Here is a 13,116-nt window from a genome sequence, read left to right as displayed (position 1 = left end):
ATGTTGTTCAACAGCGATTTGTGTTGCCTAATTAGGAAAAGTACCGGTACCAGCACTATTCGGAAGATTGTGCCCCAAAAACCCTGAAATTGGCAATATTCGCATCATGAAGTCTTCATAGTGAGAAATTTATGTGTTTGATTTTTTGCTCTCAAATACTTTGAATTGATAACTAAATTTTGTCAAGTTGTTAATATTATATTAACTTAGGTTCAAGACCTAAGGAAACTAAGTAAATGATGCATTGTATTCCCAATAAGGGAATTATATCCCCAATTAGGAAAAAACTACAAATTTCCCAATTGCTGTCTAAAAAATTCCCAATTGAAGGAAAGTAAAAAAAAAAAAAATTGTTTCCTTCATTTGGGCATTTTTTAAACAGCAATTGGGAAATTTGAAGTTTTTTCCTAATTGGGAAAGTGCGATTTCCAGTACTTTTAAGAGAAGGAAAAAAATTGCAGTTTAATATATATTTGAATATGGATGTGATGTCACAAAATGTCTGTTAAGCAATATCAAACTGGACTGAACTCTAGTGAAGAAATTGTTATGTGGTCATAAAAATAGCGGTTAACATTTTAGTAATAGATCCATCATTTTCAATTGTTTTGTCGTGCCATTTTGTAGGAAATTGATATATAGCAGTCCCAATGGTCAAAAGTGTGTGCGTGTGATTGTGCAGACTGTTAACTTGTGATTAATCTTGCAATTTCAAATAAATGACCACAAATGTTCACCATTGTGAGATGACACGTCCGGTGTAACACCAGTCTCCCTGCTTCTAAAGGTAATAGTCACAGAGATCAAGGGTACAATTTGGGCAGAAAACATCTTGTCCTGACATCTTGGCATTCAATCTGCAATTTAAAACTCAATTGACCACAAGTAATCGCCATCCTGAGATAACGTGTTGCAAGTGACACCTGTCTCTGTATCTCAAAGGTCAAGCTGACACTTCCAGATCAAGGTCAAATTTACCTCCCAAACAGCTTGTCCAGGCTAAAACTTTATCATTCATTTTGCAATTTTGAAAGTATCTTATCACAAATGACCAACCATGAGAAGAGGGCATGTCTTGTGTAATGCCAGTCTCCCTAGTTCAAGGTCAGAGTTCAAGGTCACACTTAAAGGTCTAAGGTCTGATTATGGCAATGAAACTGCTTTTGTGGACTATAATTTCAGCATTAATGTTACAGTTTTACAGGCCGTCAACTGATTCCTATATTCCTATATTTTCTTATATTTTGGAGAATTTTCCCCTATTTTTCAAAACCTAAATTTCCTATATTTTCCTGTATTTTTGACTTTTTTCCTATATTTTGTTCTGAAAATTCCCTCTTTAAAAAAATACTTATAAGAAGTTTTACTGCCTTTAGATATTTTAATTTACAGTGTTAAAAGCTGTCCCTCCTGTTCCAAAGCATCACCATCTTGCAGGAGTGCTGTTGTACACCATTGTGATATCTATATGGACACCTTTGATGAAGAAAAATACAACCATTTCAAAGGTGAGAACAAATCCTAGCAGATAGTTGTTACAGGTCTTTCCTCAGGGATGCTCTTCTGAGGGGATATTTAATGCTCTTCCTGATCTTAGATGGAATTGAGCGTATCTACAGGCTTCCAATTCTTTTGAATATTGGAAATTATTTAAATATTTTAGGGCATTGGAAGTCTTGTAGAATAATTTAGAAGGCTGTTTTAAAAAAAAATGTTTTATTTTCAGGTGAATGGTGATACAGTTACTAACAACTTGAAAGTCTTTCATACTAACAATATGTGATACACTAACCCTTAGCTTTTGGATGAAGTGTGACCATGAGATGAGATTGTTTTACAATTGGTTTTAATAACACAGTGCAATTTTGTTCAATTAATTATTTTGATGTTCAATTTCAAATATATTTATATGCATAATCTTCCAGAAAATTCTTATATTCTGTATGTACGTTTTATCATATAGGATGTTTTGGTGTTTCATGTCCTAAAAATGTTTTATTGAAGAGTGTATAGACATTTTAATGTGCATAGAATACAGAATTTATATTATATGCCATGAAAAGACACAACATGTATGTGATTCAGGTTTTCGGTTTCAATAATTTCATTATCAATGTTATGTTGCACTCTTATGTTAGGTTGTTAAACTATGTTTAATAATGTTTTGTGTTTTGTTGATTGTTAACTATTTTCATAAAAAAAATTCAGGTGTCCACATTGATGACCACAGTGTGTTGCTGCATCAGCATATCTGCCTTGGTGGTGAAGATGAGGGACTGTTTTGTTAAGTAAAACATGAATTTAATGATTATTGATGGAAAACAAGTAAGTAAGAAGTTCTCTACATATCTCTAGAACAATATTTTTTACCATAAAATTCCTATATTTTAACCCTAAACAAGCCCAAACCTCCAATATTTTGATGCAAAAATTCCTATATTTTTTCCTATATTATCACCTAAAGTCAGTTGTCGGCCTGAGTTTTAAATAATTTACCACAAATGTTGAGACTGCATTTCATACGTACAACCATAATTTTTTCTCAAAAGTAAAGGTCACACATCAATATCAAAGGACAAATGTGGTCAAAAACAGCTTCTCCAGAGTTAATCATTTGTCATGTAAATTTTAAGATTTTTTACCAAATAATTCACCATGTGTTTTCCCTTGGGGAAACAATTAGGGTCACACTCAGGTAAGGTCAAACATGTGCATGGTTCAGCTTGTATCTAATATCACACATTTCATATCACACATAAACTCCCAAATGGGCCCCACAGAAATTATAATTATACCCCCACAAACCAAGTTTAGGGGGGTATAAAGGAGTGAGCTTGTTGGTCGGTCGGTATTAAGTGTCCGCTTTCTAATTCAAGTTGTTTTCATCCGATCTTCACCAAACTTGTTTTAATTTGGCGTCTCCTGATGGTTTTACAATGTGCATGGTCTTGAGTAAAGGGACCATAGCAGTGCAAGAGAGTTTCTGTGACGTCTGGGAGTTTTGTGTGAGATGAAATTCAGATTAATCTTTGCCTTACAGGTAAGTCTAGTTAAATTTAATCCTATTAAAATGGGCTGTACATGTTTGCTAACAGGCATCTAGTCTATTATTATTTATACCACAGAGCCTGAAGAGTTAGAATCTATATCTTCAGATGAGGGCGGTCTTGTGGAACGAGTCAAAATGGGTGAGATATATATATTTGATGTTTGCCACTTTTTGTGTACGTGTCAATTTCTTTTCCTTTCTTTTTCTTTTAATTTCGTCCTCTGTTAAATACATGTTGGTTACAGCTTGTGCAAATCTGAGACCATGGGACTCAGTGCTTGGAAATGTTGTGTCCATAACAAATTTGGTTGAGTCCTACTTTAATAGTCTTAATGATCCAGTCATAGATATTGATTTATGCGTTTATGTACTCCATTATAAATTAATAGTTTTCCTATGATCAATTAAACGTCAATAATCATTCTGAAAAGACGAAAACTTTTCTGCAATTAAAGATGTTGATTGTGCTTAACAAACTTAACTACAAAATGACTTGCTTAACTTTAAGATATCATCGTAGCATGTAATCACTGTATGTGTCTAGTTAGTTTTAATTCATTTGCTCAAATTTCTTTGTTGAATCCCATGGCAGCAATGAATGCTTGTAAATACAATGTACTGTAATTGTCATGGCAATCAAAAAAGCTGTTACTATGTGGCAATGGTAATTCTCTTATTCATATCTTAGAAGCATTAAGCATGCACATTTTTCTTGCAGTTGAATGTGTGTATGTTTTCCAATGAAGTCATTTTTAGCTCATCTATTTTTTGAAAAAAAATTATGAGCTATTGTCATCACCTTGGCGTCGGCGTTGGCGTCGGTGTCCGGTTAAGTTTTGCGTTTAGGTCCACTTTTCTCAGAAAGTATCAATGCTATTGCATTCAAACTTAGTACACTTACTATCATGAGGGGACTGGGCAGGCAAAGTTAGATAACTCTGGCGTGCATTTTGACAGAATTATGTGCCCTTTTTATACTTAGAAAATTGAAAATTTTGGTTAAGTTTTGCGTTTAGGTCCACTTTTCTCATAAAGTATCAATGCTATTGCATTCAAACTTGGTACACTTACTTACTATCATGAGGGGACTGGGCAGGCAAAGTTAGATAACTCTGGCGTGCATTTTGACAGAATTATGTGCCCTTTTTATACTTAGAAAATTGAAAATTTTGGTTAAGTTTTGTGTTTAGGTCCATTTTATTTATTAAGTATCAAAGCTATTGCTTTCATACTTGCAACACTTACTAACTATCATAAGGGGACCGTGCAGGCAAAGTTATGTAACTCTGACTGGCATTTGGGCGGAATTATGGGCCCTTTACACTTAGAAAATTGAAAATTTGGTTAAGTTTAGTGTTTTTGTCCACTTTACCCCTAAAGTATCATAGATATTGCTTTCATACTTGGAACACTCACAAACTATCATAAGGGTACAGTAAAAGGACAAGTTGCATAACTCTGGTTGTCATTTTTACGGAATTATGGCCCTTTTTTGACTTAGTAACTTTGAATATATGGTTAAATTTTGTGTTTCGATCCACTTTACTTCTTAAGTATCAAGGCTATTGCTTTCAAACTTCAAATACTTTCATGCTATCATGAGGTTACTGTACCTGGCAAGTTGAATTTTAATATCATAAATAGGTTACCTGTTATCTCTAGCTTACCCCTTTCCAAGGGAGTTATTTCATCCGGAAAATATTCAAGCGCTGGGAATCGTCCACCTCTATAAGAATCCAAATCAGGTTAAACATAGTACAATGCAACCTAACAGGAAATCAAGAACCACAACTCATCTTTCCTTTCCGGATAAAACCATGTGCACGCCTATTTTAGGCTCAGGACTTATGTGTTCTTTTCACTGTGTTTTTGGCGGAGTTTAAAAGGATAAAGTTTATTTATCTTTTATTTGTATCATTCGGTTTATATTTCTATACTTTTTGTTGCAGTAATTGTCATATTTCTGCTTTTGCTGGGTTTCTTTGTTTGCATCGTCGCTCATGTACATGACGTCATGAGCACGTGAACCACGAGGAATTCGTGCCTATTCCCCAATAAGTAATTGAGGTCAATTGGACAGCGTTCTTTGTGTTTACATTTTGTGGTTTAACTTTTTATTTGAATTTATAATCATTAATTTGTCTTTTGTAGGTTCTTTCTGTTTCTTTTATTTCAGAATGAACTTACAGGATAGAGGTTCTTGTGGTCATATCAAAGCAAGGTGGGATTCCCACGATACTTGCTTGGCATGTACCGGTTGCACATTTAATAACAAATGTGCGGTTTGCGATTTGTGGGCTTACGACGTATGGACAAAAGCAGGTCGCCGGAGGACGTCGATCAGCCGCAAACGCAACGAACCTCCATCCGACGTTGATTACCCGGTGACTCCACTGGTCAAGGATGACCAGCGGTTTTGTCAGTCACTGGGTACCGGGCAAGATGGTGTTGTTGTCAGTCGATCGTCATCAGATCTTATGACTCACACCATGCATACCGGCGACATTGATCATGGAACGACTGGATCAATGTCAGACCACATGGCAGCCGCCATTCTACGGTCTTTGTCCGGTGACGTAACCGGTCATAATATGACCGGCCGGTCCGGTCCGGTCACCGGTCATGTCACCGGTCCGGTCATGTCACCGGTCCGGTCACCGGTCCGGTCCGGTCACCGGTCCGGTCCGGTCATTGATCACCGGTCCGGTCCGGTCACCGGTCAACAGTCATCAGTTGGGCCTGCCACCGATAACACCAATCGCCGGTCAAGAAGAACTCGGTCTTCATCATCGGCGTATTCTTCTACATCCGATTCGTCGTCGAATACATCGTCTTCATCAAGGAGTGGACATCGGACACGCTCTTCTTCGTCGAGCAGTTATCATCGTCGCGGCGCTCATAAGCGATCACGTCGTCACTCACGGAGACGGTATTCCAAAAAATCTCGATCTCATCGCAGCCGATCCACATCTCGACAGCGCAGCCGATCCAGATCTCGACATTGCAGGAAACGAGGACGTCGGCAACGTTCACGTAGACAGCATCGGACTTACCATACGTATAGTCGTTCACCATCGTGTTCCGTTATGGAATCGCATGTTTCCATGCCAAATGTGTCGGTTCCAACGTTGACTGCCACACGTATTGCATCTTCAGGAGCTCATCTCACTACTACGGCGTCAGTGTCAACACCACGGGTATCATCTACAGTATCTAGTCGTGTACCCCCTACAGCTACCCTGTCGAATCCTGATACACTATGGATACAGAATTCGGCGGGACATTTTGTACCGGTCAATGCTGATAATTTACCTTCTTCCGGTTTACATTATCAGTTTACTGACGTCGGGGATGATCATTCGCTGTTACCAGACAATTACAATCCGGTACAAGATATTCTCACTTCTGTTCCTGCTGATTCTATACAAACCGCTGGTGTTGTAGAGAGTGAGGCTGATTCAGATGCAGAATCTAATGTTGAGACGGATCAATATTTAGCTCCGATTGGTCAGATCTATGAACTGATGTTTCGTACTCTTGGTGAAGATTACTGTCCAAGACCTGCTGAACTGTCTTCAAATGCGACGATTTCTGTGACAGAACAACTTTTTCGTACATTTGATCCCAACAGGGTTATTAAGTCGACGGCTCGTCCTGACCCACGACTTCCCATTGGTTCTACTGTTCTATCTGTTCTTCAATCATTGGAATCAGCTAATAAGACTATTCCAAAACGAGGAGAAACATGGAAAATTCCTAAGGAACTAGCTGATCCAAAACACCAGGAAGGTAGTAAAAGTTACAAACCTCCTGTACCACATGTAACATCTGGGTTGGATTTTTCGAAACTTCCGGTTCCAGATCCGGACATAAGCAAGCTATCTCTTGTAATGCCAAGTGGTTCCAATTCAGTTTCTGTTCCGTTTTCAATGTTGGAAACTTGGGAAATGAGGGAACGTAGATCATTAGGTTTGACTAACCAAATTGACTTCATGCTAGCGACAATTTTACAAATGGTGTGTGATTGGTCGGAATCTGTTCCGGAGGAACTCCGTGATTTGTTAATTCATCTCTCACGGACCACACTGGCCTTATCTCACACTTCTGCTTCTTCAATGTCCGAGATGCTAAGGATTCGTAGAGATCTTATCCTTACTTCTTTACCTAAAGATTTTCTGTTGGAACCTGGTATGAACTCGCTCAGAACAGCTCCTCTCACATCAGGTTTTCTTTTTGGTGGAAGGATACAAGAAGCAATCACAGCTGACAAGGATGACCAACTTCATGCTTCTTTAGCTAGAAACAACTCTGGACAACGCCAAGGGGTCTTTAAGCATCCTGCTTCTAGGCCACCAGCAGTTCCAGCATTCAAGACGGCTAAGAGAAATAACCTTTTCTCTAAAAAGCCTTCTTTTAATCCACGGTCAGGTCCTAATAGGCAGTCTTCCTATAACAGACCTTCTTTGTCACACAAGTCTTCTAATAAAGATTCTGGGAAAAAGGGCAAACCCAAGCCGGGACAGAGGAATTTCAAACCTTCTACCGGCAGGGGCGCACCTCCTGCTTATCAGCCCTAGGTCCCTTCCCTTTCTACCGCCACAACCTCCGATGCCGGAAATACCAGTCGGGGCCAGACTTTTCCACTTCTCAAATCGATGGCTTCAAATTACTTCAGACGCATGGGTTCATTCTCTTGTGACAAAAGGCCTGACTTTTCAATTCGAAAAAAGGCCTCCACTTTCTCGCGTCCCTATAGAGCTGGTATCTCGGCATCCACATATTCCAGAGTCCATTCTCGGGCTCTTGGAAAAACAGGCGGTAGAAAGGGTTCAAGATCCTTATTCTCCAGGATTTTACAGTCGTCTTTTTCTTGTTCAAAAGAAAAATGGTTCCTGGAGACCAGTAATAGATTTAAAAGTGTTCAACATGTATCTCCTCAAACCAACTTTCAAAATGGAGACTCCTTCTTTCATACGGGAATCCATCAAACCCCTGCACTGGGGGGTGTCTTTGGATCTGGAAGATGCTTACTTCCATGTTCCTATACATCCCAACTACCAAAAGTACTTGCGATTCGCCTTTCAAGGCCAAGTCTACCAGTTCCGGTCTATGCCTTTCGGGTTGGCGACAGCCCCACGAGTTTTTACCAAACTAATGTCGGCAGTCGGATCACACCTCAGAGTTCACGGGATTATTCTTCTTCAGTATTTCGACGACTGGCTCTTACACCAGCTCGATCGTCAATTGCTTCTGTACAACCTAGAATTCTCTTGGAAGGAGCTCCTCTCGTTAGGGCTCCTTCTCAATGCAGACAAATCAGACCTCATTCCTTCACAGGACTTTACGTTTGTGGGAATGAATTTCTTGACCCACATCAATCGGGTCAGAGTGTCTATTCAACGTATATCAGACCTTCTGATGAAGGTCAACTGGGTTTTGTCCCAATCTCATATAACAGCTCAAGAATTCCTCTCTCTCAACGGTATCCTGAGCTCAGTAGCAGACTTTGTGCAGTTGGGACATCTCTTCCTACGTCCTCTTCAGCACTATCTCTCAGCTTGTTGGAAATGGTCTCCAGGCAATCTATTAACACAGATTCCAATCCTTCCCTCCTTAAGGTCTCATCTTCAGTGGTGGCTAGACGAGGAGACTCTGTTGGCAGGAGTACCCCTTCTACCCCCGCAACCGTCATTATATCTAATAACGGATGCGAGCAAGGAAGGGTGGGGTGCTCACCTGGAACCTCTCAGTCTGATAATTTCAGGGTTGTGGTCTCATCAGGAATCTCACCTTCATATCAACAATCTAGAAATGCGAGCAGTATTTCTAGCTGTATCTCATTTCCAATCACATCTTCGAGACTCTTGTGTGATGGTGTCAACAGACAACACATCTGTGGTGGCTTACATCCAGGCACAGGGGGGAACACATTCTCAATCCCTGTATCTGGAAACCAGAAAATTACTTGTTCTTTGCAAAACACTCAACATTCATCTGCTGGCAAAATATATACCAGGATGCCTCAACGCCCTGGCGGATGGTTTGTCTCGCAAACACCAGTTACTTCCATCGGAGTGGACACTTCATCAAGAAGTGACCAACCAGATCTTTTTCAAGTTCGGTTATCCCCTGGTCGATCTATTTGCAACCAGACACAATCACATACTTCCTCTGTATGTGAGTCCAGTTTACGATCCAGCAGCGTGGGCAATCGACGCGCTTTCGTTCGCATGGGACCAACTGGACGCTTACGCCTATCCCCCACCCATTCTAATTCCCCAAATATTGGGGAAAATCAGGGTGAGCTCTTGCAGGATACTCCTGATTGCCCCTTGGTGGCCCAGAAGATCTTGGTTCAACGATCTTCTCAGTCTCCTGTACGATTATCCCAGGAATCTTCCTCACAGGTCAGATCTTCTGTCTCAAAGCGGCAGACTACATGCGGACCCAAAAATGTTCCACTTACACGTCTGGCCGTTATCAGGCAATCTTTGCAGAAGAAATGTTTTTCTGTCAGGGCTTCAACCCTCGTTGCTTCGGCAAGGAGAAAATCCACCAGAGCAGTCTATGATGCTCGTTGGAAACTCTTCTCCAATTGGTGTTTTCGAGGGAAAATTAATCCCCTCAATCCCTCTGCTAGACGAATAGCGGATTTTCTCATTTATCTTTTTGATGATAAGAAACTTTCTCTTAGTTCCATCAAAGGATACAGATCTATGATTTCGCATACATTGGCTTTCACTAAGTCTTCACAAGTCTGTGCTGATCCAGCTATTTCAGAACTTGTTCGAGCTATGGAACTTAGTCGTCCTGTATCTCGTACACTTGCTCCTAAATGGGATTTAGCTTGTGTGCTTGGTTCCCTTATTAAGGCTCCCTATGAACCTCTTGATCAGGCTTCATTACAATTCCTAACATGGAAGACCGTTTTCCTTCTTACTATGGCTTCAGCCAAACGGAGAAGTGAAATTCATGCTCTTTCTATCGAGGATAGTCATCTTCGTTTTGACTCTTCTGATGGTTCTGTTACATTGTTGTGTCAGTCAGGATTCCTTGCTAAAAATCAACTCCCCTCTATGGCTTCCAAACCCTTCAAAGTTCCAAGTCTATCTAGAACTTGTGGACATGAAGATGATGATAGACTCCTTTGCCCGGTCAGGGCTTTGAAGTTCTACCTTAAAAAGGTAAAGTCTATTCGAGGTTCTCGCAAGAGACTTTTCATTCCATTAAAAGGGGGGGGGCGATGTGTCTGCGGCTTCTATTTCTTGTTGGATAGCCTCGACTATAAGGAAAGCTTATTCTTCTCTTTCATCGAGGGATTTATCCCTGTTTAAGATAAGACCGCATGAATTAAGAGCTCTTTCGGCTTCGTGGGCTTATATTAATCAGACCCCACTATCTGAAGTGCTTCAAGCTGCTTTCTGGAGGAATCCGACCACCTTCTCCTCTTTTTATCTTCGTTCTCTTGAGTGCCAACAAGACAATTTGTATAAGTTGGGTCCTCTTGTAGTGGCTCAAACTGTAGTTTCTTCTATGGCGTAAGTACACTGGTGCCATCCGAGAATTAAGTACTATACTGTACTAACAAAGGTTATAAGAGGACTTGATTCTACTATCTCTGGCTGTAAACCCTCTATATGGGTTTTGCTGTGATGGGAAAAAATATGCGAACCTTCCCGCCGCAGCTGCAAAATCAGCTAGAGATAACAGGTAACGTATTTATGATATTAAAACAAATTTTCTTAAGTAAAATTCATTTTAATTATTAAATACTTACCTGTTATCGGTAAGTCCCACCTCCCACCCCGCTCATCGCCCTTTTATGTTTGCGTAAAGGAAAGATGAGTTGTGGTTCTTGATTTCCTGTTAGGTTGCATTGTACTATGTTTAACCTGATTTGGATTCTTATAGAGGTGGACGAATCCCAGCGCTTGAATATTTTCCGGATGAAATAACTCCCTTGGAAAGGGGTAAGCTAGAGATAACAGGTAAGTATTTAATAATTAAAATGAATTTTACTTAAGAAAATTTGTTTTACCTTGACCTTTGAATGACCTTGACTCTCAAGGTCAAATTATTAAATTTTGCTAAAATTGCCATAACTTCTTTATTTATGATTAGATTTGATTGATACTTTGACAAAACTACTCTTACCTGACATACCACAATAGACTCCACCCAAACCATCCCCCGTGCCCTCCCCCCCCCCCCCCCCCCCCCTAATTTTTTATTTATTTTTTTTTATTTTTTTTTAAAGATCATCTCACAAATGACCACCACACCCTCACACTATACCCCCCCCCACCCCACCCCCCGAATTATTTTTTTGAAACGGTTAAAAAACACAAATATTTTTTTTATTATTTTATGTTTGAAATACCGTCCAACCATTGCACCCAAGAATCCCGCCCCACCCCCCCCTCCCCCCAACCGAATCCCCCCCCTAATTTTTTTTTTTTTTTTTTTTTTTAAGATCATCTCACAAATTACCACCACACCCTCACACTATACCCCACCCCCCCCCCCCATTTTTTTTTTGAAACGGTTAAAAAACACAAATATTTATTTTTATTATTTTATGTTTGAAATACTGTCCAACCATTGCACCCAAAAATCCCCCCCCCCCCCACCCCCCCCTTTTTTTTTTGTTTTTTTTTCCGCATTTTTGGAAGATAATGTAATAAATGTCCACACCCCCACACTATACACCCCTCTTCACTCCATCCCTCCCTAATTTGTGATTGAAAATGAGAGTCCCTTCACCTTAAAAAAGAAAATAGATGAGCGGTCTGCACTCGCAAGACGGTGCTCTTGTTTGTTTTGTTATCAACCAAATGTGTTCAGGTACTAAACAGAGCTTTTCACACACTTTCTTTTATTATTTATTTGTAAAACGCATCAGCCAACAGTGCTTTGCATTTTTTTAGCATTTGTTGCAAGTTTTATGGCTTTTAATTGTTATTTATGTTTAATAGTTTACTAGCCCAGCATGGTGGACATGTGTGCTTGTTTATCTTTGTGAACTTTTCTTCTGCTTACAAAAACACAATGTATTGCTTTGTGATTGTACTTCTTGTATTGCTGGAAGTTTTAGGTTTTAATGTTGTTTGTGACTGATGTCATTCTTTGTAATATTTCACATTTTTAGCGGAGAAAACCCGAGGTATTGTCATAGCCCGCTCTTCGTGTCTTCGCCTTCCGACGTCTGCATCGTGCGTTAACCTTAACAAATTGTTAAGGTTTTGAACATTGGTTCTAAATTCAAATTGCTTCCACCTACAACTTTGAAACTTCATGTGTAGATGCACCTTGATGAGTTCTGCACGCCACATCCATTTTTGGGTCACTAGGTCAAAGGTAAAGGTCACTGTGACCTTAAAATAAAAAGAAATTCTGACAAGCTTTCATTTATTTAAAACTGCACCCGTAGCCGAGCGTGGCACCCATTATGGGGTGCTCTTGTTTTGTACTCCTGTTTATGGGAACAGCTGCAGTTGGCTGGATGGTAGGCTTGCAGGCAGCGTTTACGAAAATGATATCCGCTCATTAAATCAGCTGAAATCAGATAATCATGAAGCCTGGTGATAATGTTTGTGGGCATGGTAGTTTGGGAAAGATTGATAACCAGCCAGATGGCCTGAAGCACTTCTGAAATAATTTATGGCCCTTAAACTGAACAAAAAAAACAATAAACCTTGTCTTCTGTCTAATTCAGACCACATAAAAATGGATCATCATAAAACTTGGTAATAATGTATGTAGGCAAATAATTTTAGCCAAGTTTGATAACCTGACTGATAACCTGAATTTTTTTCTGAATCATGGCCCTTAAAGGATAAATATGGTAGAATTGCAATAACTCGAGCTGCCGTTTTCTCGAAAACTTGCGATTACTCGAGTGTTAAAGGAAGTCCTTAACATTTTCTTTTAATTTCTATATAAAAATACTGGCAATAACATGTGATTTTCGATAACTGGAGGTTGTGTGCTGGTTCCTGAAAGACATTTCACACCTAATTAACTGGCAATTTTTCGAAGACACTTTCTGGTCTGGTCGGTGCTTAAAT

General features: G+C 39.7%; 1 protein-coding gene across 3 annotated transcripts in view; it reads left to right on the top strand.

The window, feature by feature from the left end:
- LOC127835345 (zinc finger CCCH domain-containing protein 13-like) overlaps positions 1–13,116 on the top strand; it is a 59,761-nt gene that overhangs the window by 39,934 nt on the left and 6,711 nt on the right. The window contains exon 22 of one of the 3 annotated variants that reach the window (XM_052361724.1): positions 3,141–3,188. In XM_052361724.1, the coding sequence (XP_052217684.1) occupies positions 3,141–3,188 (48 nt within the window). Of the gene's footprint in view, positions 1–3,125; positions 3,189–13,116 lie in introns of all 3 variants that reach the window. The other 2 variants (XM_052361723.1, XM_052361725.1) reach the window with 2 other exon arrangements.

This window comes from Dreissena polymorpha, chromosome 6 (genome assembly GCF_020536995.1).
Source record: "Dreissena polymorpha isolate Duluth1 chromosome 6, UMN_Dpol_1.0, whole genome shotgun sequence".
Classification (NCBI taxonomy): Eukaryota; Metazoa; Mollusca; class Bivalvia; order Myida; family Dreissenidae; genus Dreissena; species Dreissena polymorpha.
The sequence above is the reverse complement of the archived record's forward strand: the minus strand, read 5'-3'. Positions and strand labels throughout refer to the sequence as shown.